Source organism: Tupaia chinensis, unplaced genomic scaffold (genome assembly GCF_000334495.1).
Source record: "Tupaia chinensis unplaced genomic scaffold, TupChi_1.0 Scaffold143602_1, whole genome shotgun sequence".
NCBI classification, from domain to species: Eukaryota; Metazoa; Chordata; class Mammalia; order Scandentia; family Tupaiidae; genus Tupaia; species Tupaia belangeri.
In genome coordinates this window covers 3227052-3242386 of record NW_006203448.1, presented here as the reverse complement: position 1 = coordinate 3242386, position 15335 = coordinate 3227052, and the positions used below count along the sequence as shown (strand labels likewise).

General features: G+C 47.4%; 1 protein-coding gene across 1 annotated transcript in view; it reads left to right on the top strand.

The window, feature by feature from the left end:
• The first annotated feature begins 8923 nt into the window (after positions 1-8923).
• ABL1 (ABL proto-oncogene 1, non-receptor tyrosine kinase) overlaps positions 8924-15335 on the top strand; it is a 157954-nt gene continuing 151542 nt past the window's right edge. The window contains exon 1 of the mRNA XM_006164352.2: positions 8924-10155. Within this exon, the coding sequence (XP_006164414.1) occupies positions 10020-10155 (136 nt within the window). The 5' untranslated portion in view covers positions 8924-10019. The remainder of the gene's footprint in view (positions 10156-15335) is intronic.

Below are 15335 nucleotides of genomic sequence, written 5' to 3'. Positions count from 1 at the left end.
TGTGTCCTTCCCCAGGTGCTTTCCTGTACTCACTGTGTAGTGTCAGTCTGAGAATTTGGGGGAGAAGGAGGTGCCAGGCCGGACTGGCTTCCGACAACCACCCTCTGGACCTTAGTGTGTACTTCCCAGATTCCAGCCACTTTTTCAATGACTGTCAGAATAGCCCTCTTTTGTGGAGACACAGAAACGGTTTATTATACCTGTTGATGATAATGTGTGTAATATTCTCACCTGGACTGGTCTGAGATGTGTTTCATTCTGGGTATAAATTCTCTTTGCAAATCAAAAAAAAAGTAATCATCTTTTCTAAAATATTTGCCAGGGGGCCAGCAAGGTGGTGTGGTGGTTAAGGGCGCTGGACTCCCACATGGCCATCCATGGTCTGAGTCCTGGACCGGTCAGCTTGCTTTCCCACTTTCCCTCTCTCTCTCACTCTGATGTTCTGTCACTCTGTCCCTCTCTGGTCAAATTTAAAAAACAAAACAAAACTAAGTAAATAAATAAAGTAAGTGAAATCATTCCTTAAAGAACTAAAAAATAAAAAAATTTGCCAGAGGGTATGTGCACTCACCTGATAGCATGGAGGGGGAGAAAGCAGCGTCTAGTGGGGCGTGCTCATGCTGCAGTCTCTTCTCCATTTCTCTGTCCTGTTGGAATTTTGGCCATGCACACATTTGTGCCTGACATGTTTTTAAGCTGTTGGGGCCTGGCAATTGGCCGTGTGAGACCTGGGTGCCTTAGCCACCAGGCCTCGGGGTAGCCCATCTTTTTCTCTCTGTCAGCTACGTCCCAGAGTCTTCTGATTATTCATTTGGCTCAGCAGGTCATGGGTTGCAGCTTGTGGCCCCTGCTAAAAGGAGCCCAGAGGCTTAGGTTAACCATGCTTGTTTCTGTGTTGGATTGGCTTGGTGGTCTGCTTACGGTTGGTTTTGTTTCTAAACAAATACCCTTTTCCTTTCCTTCTTCAGATCAAAGACATCTTAAAGCCAGAAATAATGGAAGAGATTGTGATGGAAACACGCCAGAGGCTGTTAGAGCAGGAGGGATAGGAGCCGCTCCCGAGGACAGGACTGTGTGTCCCTTGCTGGAACAGTTCTTAAAAGTGCAGAATCTAAATTGTCTTTGTGCGCAGCTCTGAAGACCTGGGACACTCGCCTTGGTCTCTGTTGGCAGCCATATGGCTGCTTCGCCCACTGGCCTGCCTTCTGTTCGAGGACAAAGCCTGGGTGGCAGGTGAACAGTGCCTCTGGCCCCTCAGGGGCTAGCTAGTCCCAGCAGTAGGGTGGTTTCTGGTCTCTCAAACACACAGTGTTGCGGTCGAATGGACCTCCGTCCTGGAATAATGTAGAGCATCTTTTGTCCTCCCCTCCCCTTCATCCACCAGACACCATGCCCATGAAATTGCCCCAGTAGAAAACATGGCACCCCTCTCCCCTGGAAGATCTGCTTTGGCCTCTCTACCCACCTCCTTCACAGTGCAAGTGTGGTGTTGAAGAATACAGTTGATAAAGTTAGCCCAGCAGTCCAATGGGAGAATAAAGTGAACCGAGCATTCTTGCCTGGTTGGAACCTCATTCCGCACTGCACATTCCTGGATGTGATTATGTCCACACCAAGCTGCCTTAATCCTGCCTTCGAGGGTGCCATGTAAAAACCGGATTACCGTTCACAGTAGAAAGAAGGGCACGCTGATAAACATGCCGAAAACTAAGAACAGTGGAGATGAGAAAAGCAAGGTTGTCTTCCTCCTGTAATTGAATTAATGCAGTAACTTCCGAATCATTCGGGATTCAACGATAAAAAGATGGAGTTCTCACTCAGGAACGGTACAATTCCTGTGCAGCGTTGTTTTCCGATGACCCAAAACGGTGCCCTGATTTAGGTTTTGGGAAGCGCTTTTTAATGCAGGTGCTGTTTTATTTCATGTATGTGGTGAGCTATTTTTGATACTTATAAATGTGCTAATACGAGTAGTTTCTGTTCTTGTGTTCTGGCCAATAATTGAGTGCTGAGCACAGTTGAGGGAGGGCTCAGCAGATACAAATACCTTCTGGCAGAGGCCGGGCTGTTTTATAATACTTGGGTCACTTTGTTACTGGCCAGGTAAGTCCAGCCTGATGCTTCGTATGGTCAGTGAAGTGAGAGGCAGAGGCTGGAGAAGGGAGTTTACTTCTGTAACCTGTGACAGGGAGACAGCAAGCCCCACCAAACTGTCTCAGCTCACCTTGTTCTGGTATTGACAGGTACAAGATACGAACACGTGCAAATCATTCCTCCCTGCAATCAGAGCCGATCACGTTCTCCTGAGTACTTGTCTTGATTCCTTCAACCATCCAAGGTTTCTCATCCAGTCGTTCAACAGGTCTATGACTCGGCACTAGGTCAGATTGTTCTTGTTAGAGGCCTTTCTTAATTTCAAAATGACTGTGGTTCTGCTAAACTAGCCTGCTCCAACCCGGTAAGCTCAACCCAGCGCGAGTAGTGGCGGTCAGGCGAGCATGGCACTGGACAGCTTCGAAACGCAGCTTGGCTCTTTTTCATTAAATGCCATGGTCCTGTCCTTGATCCCAGTACTCGGTGGTTCATCTTTTACCTCATTGATTCGCATCAACCTGTGTCACCTGCTTTGAGGAGGGTGCAGAGAATGGAATGTTCATAGACTATGTTGCAACTTCAGATGGGCTCGCCTGTTATGTTTTTGTTTTTGAGAGTTTTTTTTTGCTACAGGATGCCGTGCACTCGCTAGACAGACACAGAGAGAAAGCGAGAAATCACCTCCCAGGGGGGATGGCCATGCTGCAATCCCTTCTCCATTCTCCTCTCAGGATCTTGGGCACGCACGCACACGCGCCCGGCGTGAGTTTAAGCCACTGGGTCCCGGACTCGAACTGTGGTCAGCTACATCGGAGACCAGTGACAGCCATTACGCTAACTGCTGGTCCCTTGCCTATCATGTTTTGAGAAATATTCCCAGCTGTATGCTTCCTGAGAGAAAGGGGAGGGAAAAAGTGGACATCCTGGGTCCTAGAGTTGGTTTTGCCCAGACCCGTGTGTAAGCTCTTGCCTTTACTTGGTCTGCCAGTGCATGCTTTTTATTGAGTATCTTCTACTAGGTGGAAATAATAAACAAGGTCTGGAAACAGCCCATTTGGTGGTTATTTCTGATGGTCCACTAGAGGGCGCTCTTGTTAAGTGTAATTCCAGTAGGTGGAGGCTGGCCAAGGAAATGGAGTAAGCCGGCAATTTGGTGCTGGTATTGAATCCCTTTAGTGACTTTGCTTTATACAAGGGAGGATGGGGCCAGCAGGTGGCGTGGTGGTTAAGGTGCTGGACTCCCAGATAGCCAACTGTGGTTTAAGCTCCAGACCTGGTGGCTTGCTTTCTCACTTTCCCTTTCTCTGGTCAAATTTAAAAATAATAACAAATAAAGCAACAAGTGAGTAAATAATTTTTTTAAAAAGGTCAGGACAAAATTGTACTGAAATGAGGGCCAGCAGGTGGTGTGGTGGTGGTTAAGGTGCTGGACTCCCACGTGGCACACCACAGTTTGAGTCCCAGACCTGGCACCTTGTTCTCTCTGATGAGCACATATGACCTAAATCATATTTTAAAAATAAGAAATAAATAAATATTTTGTGGAAACAAAGGGGGCCAGTAGGTGATGTGATGGTTGAGGTCCTGGACTCCCACTCAGCTAACCACGCTTTGAGTTCTGGACTTAGTGGCCATATGGGAGTGTCCACTGTCTTAACCACATCACCTGCTGGCCCATTGGATTCTAGTTTTAAGTCCTTAAAAGTATCTTCTGGGGCCGGCAGGTGGTGTGATGGTTAAGGGCCCTGGACCACAATTTGAGTCCTGGATCTGGCAGCTTGCTTTCTCACTCTCCCTCTCTTCCTCTCTCTCTCTTGCTCTGTCCCTCTCTGGTCAAATTAAAATAAGTAAATAAAGTTAAATAAAATAATTCTTTAATAGGGGCTGCCAGGTGGCATGGTGGTTAAGGCGCTGGACTCCCACATGGCTGACCACAGTTTGAGTCCCAGACCTGGCAGCTTGCTTGCTCGCTCTCGCTCTCTCTCTCTCGTCAAATTAAAGAATAAGTAAATAAAATTAAATAAATAAGTCTTTTAAAAAAGTACCTTCTATAGGGGCCAGCAGGGAGTGTGGTGATTAAGGCACTGGATTCCTACATGGCCCACAGCAGTTTAAGCCTCAGATCAAGCAACCTGAAAATCATGCTGGGCAGGCCAGCAGGTGGCACAGTTGTTGGGACACTGGACTCCCATATGACTGACCAGGTTGAGTCTCAGACCTGGCAGCTTGCTTTCCCATTTTCTCTTTTCTCTGGTGAGTGCACATGCCCTATAGCAAGTTAAAATATAAATAAATAAAATGGAATAGTTATTATAAAAAAAGAAAATCATGCTGGGTGCATGTGCATGCACACCCAAACTATCAGGAGGATGGAGAAGAAGGGATTGCTGCATGGCCATCCCCCCTTGGGGAGGATGATTTCTCTCACTTTCTCTCCAGCAAGTACATGTGCCCTATGGCAAAAGCCTTAAAAAAAAAAATTAACAGGAACAGCAGATGGCATAGCAGTTATGTTGCTGGACTCCCATATAGCTGAATACAGTTCGAGTCTTGGACCTGGTAGCTTGAAAATCATGCCAGCTCATGTGCATGTGTGCCCCAGATCCTAGGTCCTAGGAAGAGAATGGAGGAGGAGGGGTTGTGGCGTGGCCATCCCCTTGGGGGGGGGGCAGTGATTTCTCGCTTTCTATCTCTCTCTCTCTCTTGGCAAGAGCACATGCCCTAAGGCAAACACCTAAAAAGAAAAAAGTACCTTCTACAGCGATTTACAGGGATTTAACAAGTACAGTGCATCTCCGGAAAAAACAATTTTGGGGGCAGGGCACCTAACACTAGAAAACAGTGGAAGTAGAAAATGGAGATTAGGGATGAGTCTTTAGTAAACCAAGTGCAGGTGACTGCAGAAACCACCCCGAAGCATAGTTTGATCTGAAGAAACAGACAAGACCTAATTTGATCCTCACTATAACCTTGTAAAGTGAGCAGCCGTGAACCCCACTTACAGGTGGAGGTATTGTCAGAGAATTAAAGTATTAAGCCCATCAGCAGCTGAGAGGTTGGGGTAGATTTAAGTTCTAGGAAGGTGTCATAAAGCAGTCCTTTAGAGCAATGGTCCCCAACCTTTTTGGGACCAGAGACCGGTCTCACGGAAGACAATTTTTCCACAGATCTGGGGTGGGGAGGTGATTTCAGGATGATTCATGTGTATTACATATACTGTGCACGTTATTCCATTAGACCACATAACGAAGCAATTAAACAGCTCACCACGACAGTTTTTGCAGCATCACTGCCTCTGCTCAGCTGCACCTCAGGTCATCAGGCGTTAGATCCTCATGACAGGTGTGCATCCGAGACCCCCCTCGTGCACAGTGCGCAATAGAATTCATGCTCCTGGCAGAATCTAATGCTCGGCCGACCTGACAGGACGTGGCGTTCAGGCGGTGAAATGAGCGATGGGGAATGGCTGCAAATATAGTGTCCCTTGTCCCCCACTGCTTGCCTCCGGCCCAGTTCGAGAGGCCAATGTTAGGGACCCCCTGGTTTAGAGGATGGCTTGGATTGACTGGAAGGTTATGGATCCGGAAATGTAACTTACAGCATTGAGACTGATCTCGTGTCCGGGTAGCTACTTGACTCTGCTTATTGCTCTGACCCTGAGGATAAGGGTGAGCCCCTTCCCTCAGCCCCAGTTTTATCCCAGAACCTAGAACAATGCTCGGCACATAGGTGATTAAGTGCTTGTTAAATGAACCGAAATTCACTTGCAAGTGCACGCACCATATACCAAAAAAATCTCTTAAAAAAAAATGACACTAGGGACCAGCAGTTAGCGTAATGGCTATGTCGCTGGACTTCCATGTAGTTGACTGTGGTTTGTGTCCTGGTCCCGGTGGCTTGAACTCATACTGGGCGCATGTGCGTGCATGCCCAAGATCCCACCACAATCCCTTCTCCATTCTTTTTTTAAATTTATTTATTTATTTTTTTTGGGGGGAGAGGTTTTCGCTACAGGGCGCGTGCGCTCGCCAGACAGACAGAGAAAGACATAGAGACAGAAAGCGAGAAATCACCCCCCAGAGGGGATGGTCACGCCGCGATCCCTTCTCCATTCTCCCCTCGGGATCTTGGACACGCACGCACACACGCCTGGCGTGAGATTTAAGCCCCCCTCCCTTCTCCATTCTTCTGGGATTTTGGGCATATGTGCACATGCACCTGGTGTGAATTTCAAGCTGCTAGGTCCAGGACTTGAACTGCAGTTGACCGTGTTGAAGTCTAGCACCTTAACCACCCTGCCATCTGCTGGCACAGGACTAAATTTGTCAGCCAGATTATTTCATGAGAGGTAGATAAAGCTAAACCAATTATCTGAATTTATAAACTGCAGTTCTGATTCTGGGCACAAACTTCCATATACCTCACGTTCAGTACCTCCAAGTGACTTATTTTCTCTAAAAGCTCATTTTCATTTTTCTTTTTCTTCTTTTTTTTTTAGATTTTTGCTATAGGGCAGGACACGTGTGCTTACCAGAAAAACAAAAAGGGATAAATCACCCTCCGGGGGATGACCATACCATAATCCCTTCATTCTCCTCTCAGGATTTTGGGTATGCACACACATGTGCCCAGCATGAGTTTCAAGCATCCAGTTCCAGGACTTGAACCACAGTGGGCTGTGTGGGAATCCAACGACATAACCATTACTCTATCTGCTGCTCTCTATTTATTTATTTGAGAGATTTTCGCTATAGGGTACGTGTGCTTGCCAGACAGACAGAGAGAGACATAGAGACAGAAAGCGAGAAATCACCCCCCAGGGGGGATGGTCACGCTGCAGTCCCTTCTCCTCCATTCTCCTCTTGGGATCTTGGACACGCACGCACATGCGCCCGGCGTGAGATTTAAGCCACCGGGTCCGGGATGTGAACCACGGTCAACTACATGGGAGTCCAGTGACATAGCCATTACACTAACTGCTGGTTCCCTCTGCTGCTCTCTCTTAAACCAATATTAAAAATAAGTGCCAGGCCAGCTGGTGGTGTGCTGGCTAAGGCTGCTGGATCCCACATGAACAACTTTGTGGTTCGAGACTGAGACTTGGCTTGGAAAACATGCTAGGTGCGTGTGTGTGCATGTGTGTGCCCAAGATCTCAGGAGAATGGAGGAGAGGAGATTGTGACATGACCATTCCTCCTGCCCTGGGTGAGGTGCTTTTCCATTTTCCTTCTCTGGTGAGCTCATGTGTCTTATAACAAAGTTGTTTTGTTTTGTTTTTTAGCATTTCTCAATTTGGCAGGAATTTTTAAAAAGACTTATTTAACTTTATTTATCTACTTTAATGACCAGAGAGGGACAAAGCGAGAGAGAAAGAGAGAAAGTGAGAAAACAAGCCACCAGGTCCCGGACTCTGTTGGCTATGTGGGAGTCCCTTGCTCTGGACCACCATGCCCCCTGCTGGCCCCTCAGCGGGAATAGTTCTAAAAAAATTTATTTTTTTTTTGTTCTAAAATACTTAATTTAAGAGTTGAATGTACAACACTGGATACAGGTGTGGTTCTCCATGATGCCAGTAGCAACTTCAAGAAAGTCAGTTGTCTGACATTAGGTCAACAGTTTTTTGGTACTGAATGGCCCAATGCAGAATCCATGGACTTTGGGACAACATCTGGGCTGAAATCGTGACTTTATACGCTTGCTCAGTGACCTTGGGACACCTCTCTGAATTTGTATGATGGGGAATAAATACCTCAGGCCTCTTGGGCCATGGTGAGTCTTAAATGAGATACTGCAGTATATGCAAAGTGCAAACAGTGCTGGGTGGGGTAGGTGCTGTGAGGGCTCGGATCCCTTTCATCTGGGTCAGGTGCACCACTTGGGTAGTGGAGTGGAGAATAAAGGCCCAAGGTGGTTTTTATTGTGGAAGTTGGGTCATTGCAGATGTGGTAACGACCTGTCTGGGTCATTACTTCTGTAGGCCTGCAAACCCCTCCCGTGAATACGAGTTCACCTGTGAAACGTTCAAAGGTTCAATCCAGCGCAAACGTCTAAGACTGCGCCTGGCAACGGCTCCCAACAAATGCTTTTCTTTTATGAGTGAGCGTCCCGATACAAAGAAACACACTGAACTCATTAGCAAATGAACTCGTCGGATGCTTTCAGGCCGTAGATTTCTCTGGTAGTTCTAGTACTTACACTTTTTGGAGGGTAAAGGAGGAAAGGCACCAAAATCCTCCGTTTCCGAGAGAGTCACATTATCTCCCCTAAAGAGGCTCAAGGAAATAATCCAACTCCGGTTCTGGAGAATCCAGAATCCAATCCGCAGTTTCCCTCTCTCTCTGGCTCCTCGCCGGTCTTCCTCCTCGCGCAGGGCAGAGGCTGAGCAGCCAGTCGCGGGAGTCCACCGGCTCCCGGAGGGCCTGGGCAGAAGCTCAGGAGTAGGGAGCAGAGGGCAAGACGGCCGGCGGCGGACAGGAGCAGGCGCCGCGGGACCACAACTCCCGGCATGCCCTGCGAGCCGCGCCGAACGCGGTTGGCTGGGAGCGCTAGGGCTACTGCCCCCGTCAGCCAATGGGACAGAGGAGAGAGGACTGACCCGTTTTCTAGGGGGCCAATGGCAGTACAGAGGAGGCGGGTGCTTCCTTACTGCTCTACTTGCGTTGAGACGAGTCACATTTAAACGGCCGTGCCGGGAGCGGCGCTGGAGCCGGAGCCGGTCCCGTGTGCTGCCATTGAGGAGCCCCTCCGTGTCCACAGCCCCTACCAGCCAGAGGAGCCTGGGTCCCGCGGCGGAGCTCGGGGATGTGACCGCGGGCGCGTGGACCAGCGCCAACGTCCGGGGCCGGGGGAGGGGGCGTCTCGGGCAGAGACCCTCGGGCTCGGGGCAGCTGAGGCGCCTGGGCCTCCTCCCCACTGTGCCCGCCATCGCCTTCGGGGCCGCGAGGGTCCTTCGTCTCGTACAGCCTCGCCGGTCTTTGGGACACTGGGGTGGTCTCGTTCTCCCAGACCTGGGACACCCGGTTTCCTGAGGCGTGGAGGACCGTCGCCCCGAGTAAGCCACCCGTACCCCGCCCCGGCAGCCTCCCTCTTAGTCGGGAGCCGGCCCTTGCTCCGGATCCCGGCCCCAAGTTTGGCCACCGAGCACCCACCCCATTCAAATCCCCTTCCTGCTATCCGGTGGCCTCTTCTAACCCCCAGGTTGCTCTGGCGAGCCCCCAATGCCCTGACTTCTTCCAATGTCACCTATAGCCCCCTTGGCCTCAGCTCAGCCAGAAACTTTAATGCAAAGGAAAAGTCTGGATTGGTTTCACAGGCCTTTTAAAAAGCGGACATAAAAGTTGCTGGCAAAGCATTCCAGCTCCTCGGAGTGCAGACCAGCTCTCGCTGCAATCTGGGTGACCCATGTCCTGTTCCGGGAGAGCAGGGTAGAGAAGACAGCGGTGGCCGGTTCGGCAGGAAGCGTGTTGGAAGATGAAGAAGCTAAGCTAGGGGGTTGGTGACTTCCACAGGAAAAGTCGTGGAGGAGCATCCAGACACGATCCGCGTTTCCTCCGCGTGGGGGTGAGGTGACTTCAGTACTGCAGACCCTTTTCTGCATCCTGGTGAATGTTTGTGGTTTTGCTTCTTGAAACGAAATGATTACTCAGCCAGAAAAGTACACTTAAAATCAAGAGGCTTTTGGGTAGCATGGCAGTGCCATTGCTTTGATGAACTGCAGGAATAATTGGAACTTGTGTTTACATGTGTCGGCCTGAAATCTGTGCATCCTTTCTTTATGGAAAATTCTATGATTGACCTCAGTTACTGACTTGTGGCGAGGCGCTGAATGTGAAATCCCACGTACTTACTGTGTTTCTTCTAAGCTCACTGACCATTCTGGAAGATCTTGAACCCTCTTCTAAAAAGGGGTGCCTATCAGTTACTTTATGGGGCAGCAGCCTGGAAAAGTTCTTGGGGACCAGAGAAGGCCAAGTCTGCCTGCCCTGCACTTTATCAAAGGAGCAGGGAAGAAGGAGTCATCCAGGCATGTGGGTCCACACTGCAATGTTTTCGTGGAACATGGTGAGTACTTTCAAGATTGCTTGTCTTGTTCTAAGGTCCTCTGAAGGTCTGAAGTACTTTTGAAACTCAGCACTTGCTGGTTGCTGGTTTGCTGGTTTCTTCCGGTGCTTCTTACCGCTTTCGTTACTGTAGTATCTCTTAGTTTCTGGGGAATGTAGAATAAGAAAAAGTTACTTGGTGACTCAGTGTGGCTATATTTAAAGCCTGCTCAACAGGGGCCAATAGGTGGGAGTAGTTAAGGTGCTGAACTCCCACATGGCTGACCAGAGTCCTGGACCTAGTGGCTTGAAACTCATGCCCTGAGAGGAGAGTGGAGGAGAAGGGATTGCTGCATGGCCATCCCCTTTGGGGAGCGATTTCTTGCTTTCTGTCTCTCTCTCTTTTTCTGTCTCTGGCAAGCACATGTGCTCTGTAGCAAAACTCTCTCTCTCAAAAAAAATAATCTGCCCAAGTTGCTATTTAGTTGTGTGTGTTTTAGAATTATTTATTTTATTTATTAATTCATTTATTTTAATTTAACCAGAGACAGATAGAGAAGGAAAGTGGGAAGGCAAGCCACCAGGCCCAGACTTGAACCTTGGTGGGCCATGTGGGAGTGTCCAGCACCTTAACCACCACGCCACCTGCTGGTCCCAGAAGTTGCTTATTCCTTACTTGATTTTGCTTCTAACTCACTTGGACAAGCCACTTTACTGTGTCTAGGCCTCTACTTCGTGAGGAGGCTGGACTTGAGCCGTTTCTTAGGATCGGTGCTTTTTTGATTCTGCTCTAACTGAAGGCACCGGCCCTCCTCCTGATGCTCGTGGGTCTTTTGCTACTTCGTCGACTGAAAGCACGTATCATATTCTCAAAGAGAAGTACTCTCCAAAAGGTGAAGAATCACAGCTCCTGGTTGACCTAATATCCTTGACCTTTTCGATCAGAAGAAGGGCTTGAAAGTATTCAGTGTAAGAGCTGAGAAGTGGGAGAAGTTGCGTGGGGTGAGGAAGCTGCCTCCTTTGTGACTTGAGAATTGACACATCTAGTTATGTTATCTCCGTGGGGAGTAATCCCTTCCCCACTGCTGGAACGTTCATCTTCCTGTCTCCCAGCTTAGGAAGACATTTGGGGCAATAAAAGTTGTCTTTGACATTTTCATGAACATAATGGCATTCGAGTGCTGACACTGTGCATTATATTGTTCATTTTCAGTAATTTTGTGTGAAGTTAAAGCTAAGAGGCATTTTAGGCTGATGTCTGTAACAGAGGCCAGCCAGGAACCAGTGAATTAGGGTCCTCTTTGTACTATTGCAGCCTGACATTCTTCAGACTGTGTCCTTTATATTAATAGTTTAATTTAGGAGCCAGCAGGTGGCATAGTGGTTGAGGCTCTGGACTCCCACATAGCTGACTTCAGTTTGAGTCCCGGACCTGGCGGCTTGCTTTCTCACTTTCTCTCTCTGTTTCTGTCTGTTTCTGGTGAGTGCATGTGCCCTGTAACAAATATAAATAAATAAATAAAATTAAATAATTCTTGGGAAAAAAAATCAATTGAGCCCACCCCTCTATAAGCAAGAAATGTAGTGTGTACAAATGGCATATACTTTGAAATTCATTGACGAGTACCTCCTAGCAAGGCATGACCGCAGTAAACAAAGGCCTCACATGTTGGATGAACTTGCATTTGACAGTTGAGGTGTTACTTTTTTTTTTAGAGAGAGAGATTTTTGTTACAGGACATGTGCACTCATTAGAGACACAGAGTGACAGAGATCGGGGTATTGCTACGCCGCAATCCCTTCTCCTCCATTCTCCTCTTGGGATTTTGGGTGCGCACACATATGCACCCGGCATGTTTCAAACCACTGGGTCTAGGACTCAAACTACATTCAGCCATGTGCGAGGCCAGTGCCACAACCACTGCATCGCCTGGCTGGCCCCAGGCTTTGCCTTCTCCCAGGAGAGTATCCTCATTTTAATAAATCTGTGTACATGGATTTTACTTTGCCTTGAAACATTAGTTCTATTTTAGCATTAGTTTTAGGCAGGCAAATATGTTGATATAATATTTGCCAACTTTCAGGATTTAAAAAGTGAATTATTGGGAACCAGCAGTTAGCTTAATGGCTATGTTGCTGGACTCCCACGTAGTCGACCGCAGTTCACGTTCTGGACCCGGTGTCTTAAAGCTCATGCCGGGCGCATGTGCGTGCGTGCCCAAGATCCCGAGAGGAGAATGGAGGAGAAGGGATTGCGGCGTGGTCATCCCCCCTGGGGGGGGTGATTTCTCGCTTTCTGTCTCTATGTCTCTCTCTGTCTGGTGAGCGCACGCGCCCTATAGCAAAAAAAAAAAAAAATACCTCTCAAAAAAAAAAAAAGTGAATTATTGGGCTAGTAGATGGTGTAATGGTTATGTTGCCGGACCCCCACATGGCTGACCAAGTCCCGGACCCAGGGAATTCAAACTCAGGCCAGGCGCATGTGCATGCGTGCCCAAGATCCCAGGAGAACAGATGAGAAAGGACTGCGGCACGGCCATCCCCCCTGGGGAGGTGATTTCTCACTTTGCGTCTCTCTGTCTCTCTCTGTCTCTCTGGCGAGTGCACAGGCCCTATAGCAAAAATCTCTCCAAAAACAAAAGTAAATTATCAATATTTATATTTTAACTAGCCATGATCATGTAGTCTTAAAAATAGGTATGGACTTTTTGGAGAGCTTTTGACCAAGTTTATCAAAATTTAAAATGTACATATCAATTACCAAATAATCTCACTTTCCACAAACTATCAGTAGTAAAGAACAGTGTAATTCCCTGTATGTCTGACAGTCATTTAGGCTGCTACAGGAGATTGAGAAGTTAAAACTGTTTTGTTTGTTTTAAAGATTTTTGCTATATGGTATGTTCACTCTCCAGAGAGACAGTGAGAGGTCATCTCCAACGCCCCCTCTCCATTTTCCTCCTGGGATTTTAGGCATGCATGCCCATGAGCCCGGTGTAAGCTGCCAGGTCAAACTGAGTTTGGCTCTGTGGGAGTCTAGTTAGTGCCTTAACCATCACACCACCTGCTGGCCCCAAAACTTTTTTCATGTTAATACAGTATTAAGATCTTTTTTTGTTTTGAAGAATTATTTAATTTTACTTATTCATTCATTTATTTTCATTTGACCAGCAAGACACAGAGAGAGTGAGAAAGCAAGCCTTCAGGTCCAGGACTCGAACCGTGGTCAGCCACGTGGGAGTGTCCAGTGCCTTCACCAGTATACCACCTGCTGGCCCCCAGTACTAAGATCTTTTTTGTCATCTTCACTGTGTCGACATTGATGGTGTGTATATATCACCGGGTTTCAATGTGAATCAGGCAGTGACACCTCACTGTACCCATAGCCACTGTATTCTTCATGGCATGCACATGCAGCCAAAAAAACCCCAAAAGATAAATAAATTAGCTTTTCACTAAAGAATATCCTTGATAAGTACCCATATTTATTATCTTTATTAAGTCTTGACTTTGGTATATGTCTTTTTAGTATTTTGTGTGATGAATGGGAAGAATGTGTAAAGCACACCTCCTACGCACTGAAGTATGATGGTTATCCTTTATTTCCTTGGGAGAGAGATTTTTTGCAGTAGGGCATGTGTGTCCGCCAGAGAGACAAAGAGAGACAGAGAGACAGAAAGCAAGAGATCACTCCTCAGAGGGGATGGCCACACCGCAGTCTCTTCTCCATTGTCTTCTAGGGATTTTGGGCACGCACGCACACGCACCCAGCATGAGTTTTAAGCCTCCAACCCGGGTCTCTAACCACAGTCGACTACATGGGAGTCCAGTGATGCAAACTTTACACCCATCTGCTGGTCCTGTGGTGGTTATATTTAGGAAGATACTTGGGCGGGTGTTTGAGTTGCAGACTAAACTAGCTGCTTTTTTTCATGTTCTACCATTTTTTGAAACTATGATTGATAGACTGTGGATATTCACTAAAAGAAATGTATGAAGGAATCTTTCAAGGGAGACAACTGGTATTTGTTGCAAATGATAAAATTTTAACTTTCCAACAAAAATTAGTATTTTGGAAAACTTAGATCTACCACTGATATAGTAATTGGTGATAATGTTTACAGATGTGGTGTTTTGATATCTTATTGTGAAACATGTTGTTCAAAGATCTGCTTAAATTAGTGAACTAGGATTTTCTACATGATCAATATGTGCTATAAAATGACGTGCAGACAATCAACATGTGATTTAAATCATGCACAGGTAAAAAGAGCCATTCCAACTGCAAGATGGACCAGTAGATTGCTTACTTTATTTATGATAGAGCACATGCATGCACATGTGAGAGGGTGAGGGGGCTGGGGTGAGGATCACCCTCCACAGGTTTGGTCAGACAGAGATCCCCTTCCTACACTGCCCCAGACTGTTGGATCTCAGGCACTTGGGCACCTGCCTGGTGTGGTTCAGGCTGGGAGTTCAAACCCTAGTGGCAGTATGGGATCCAGCTTCTCGAACAGCACAATACCACAGAGCCCTCTGAAGACTTCAGTGTAACAGCATACAAAAGTTCACTGATACAGTTTCAAATTCTCCCTGACAGCCAGCCTTTGAGAAGCTACTGCTTCATGGAATTTTGTTGTAACATTAAAAAAGAATATCTGCAGTGATCTAGAAAGTCTACTTTTGGGGTCCTGGCAGATGGCATGGTGGTTAAGGGCCCTGAACTCCCACATGATCAGCCATGGTTCAAGCCCCAAACCTGGCAGAGAGAGAGTGAAAGAGAAAGTGAGAAAGCAAACTGCCAGGTCCGGGACTCAAACTATGGTTAGCCACAGTTTCACATATAAAATATTTTTCACTCCAGAAGTCGGCTTTTTTCCCCCAGAGATATTTGCTATAGGGCACATTCACTTGCCAGAGAGACAGAGAGCAAGTGAGAAACCACCCCTCCCTTCTCCTCCATTTTCCTCTCAGGATTTTGGACACGCATGTACACATTCCCGGCGTGAGTTTAAGCTGCTGGATTCGGGATTCAAACTAGGGTCAACTACCTGGGAGTCCAGTAACCTATAACCATTATGCCATCTTCTGGTCCCACTTCAGAAGTTTCATGCTTTTTGGGACTAACAGGTAGCTTGATGGTTAAGGTGCTAGACATTCCCACATGGCCTACCATGCTTCAAGTCCCAGACCTGGTGGCTT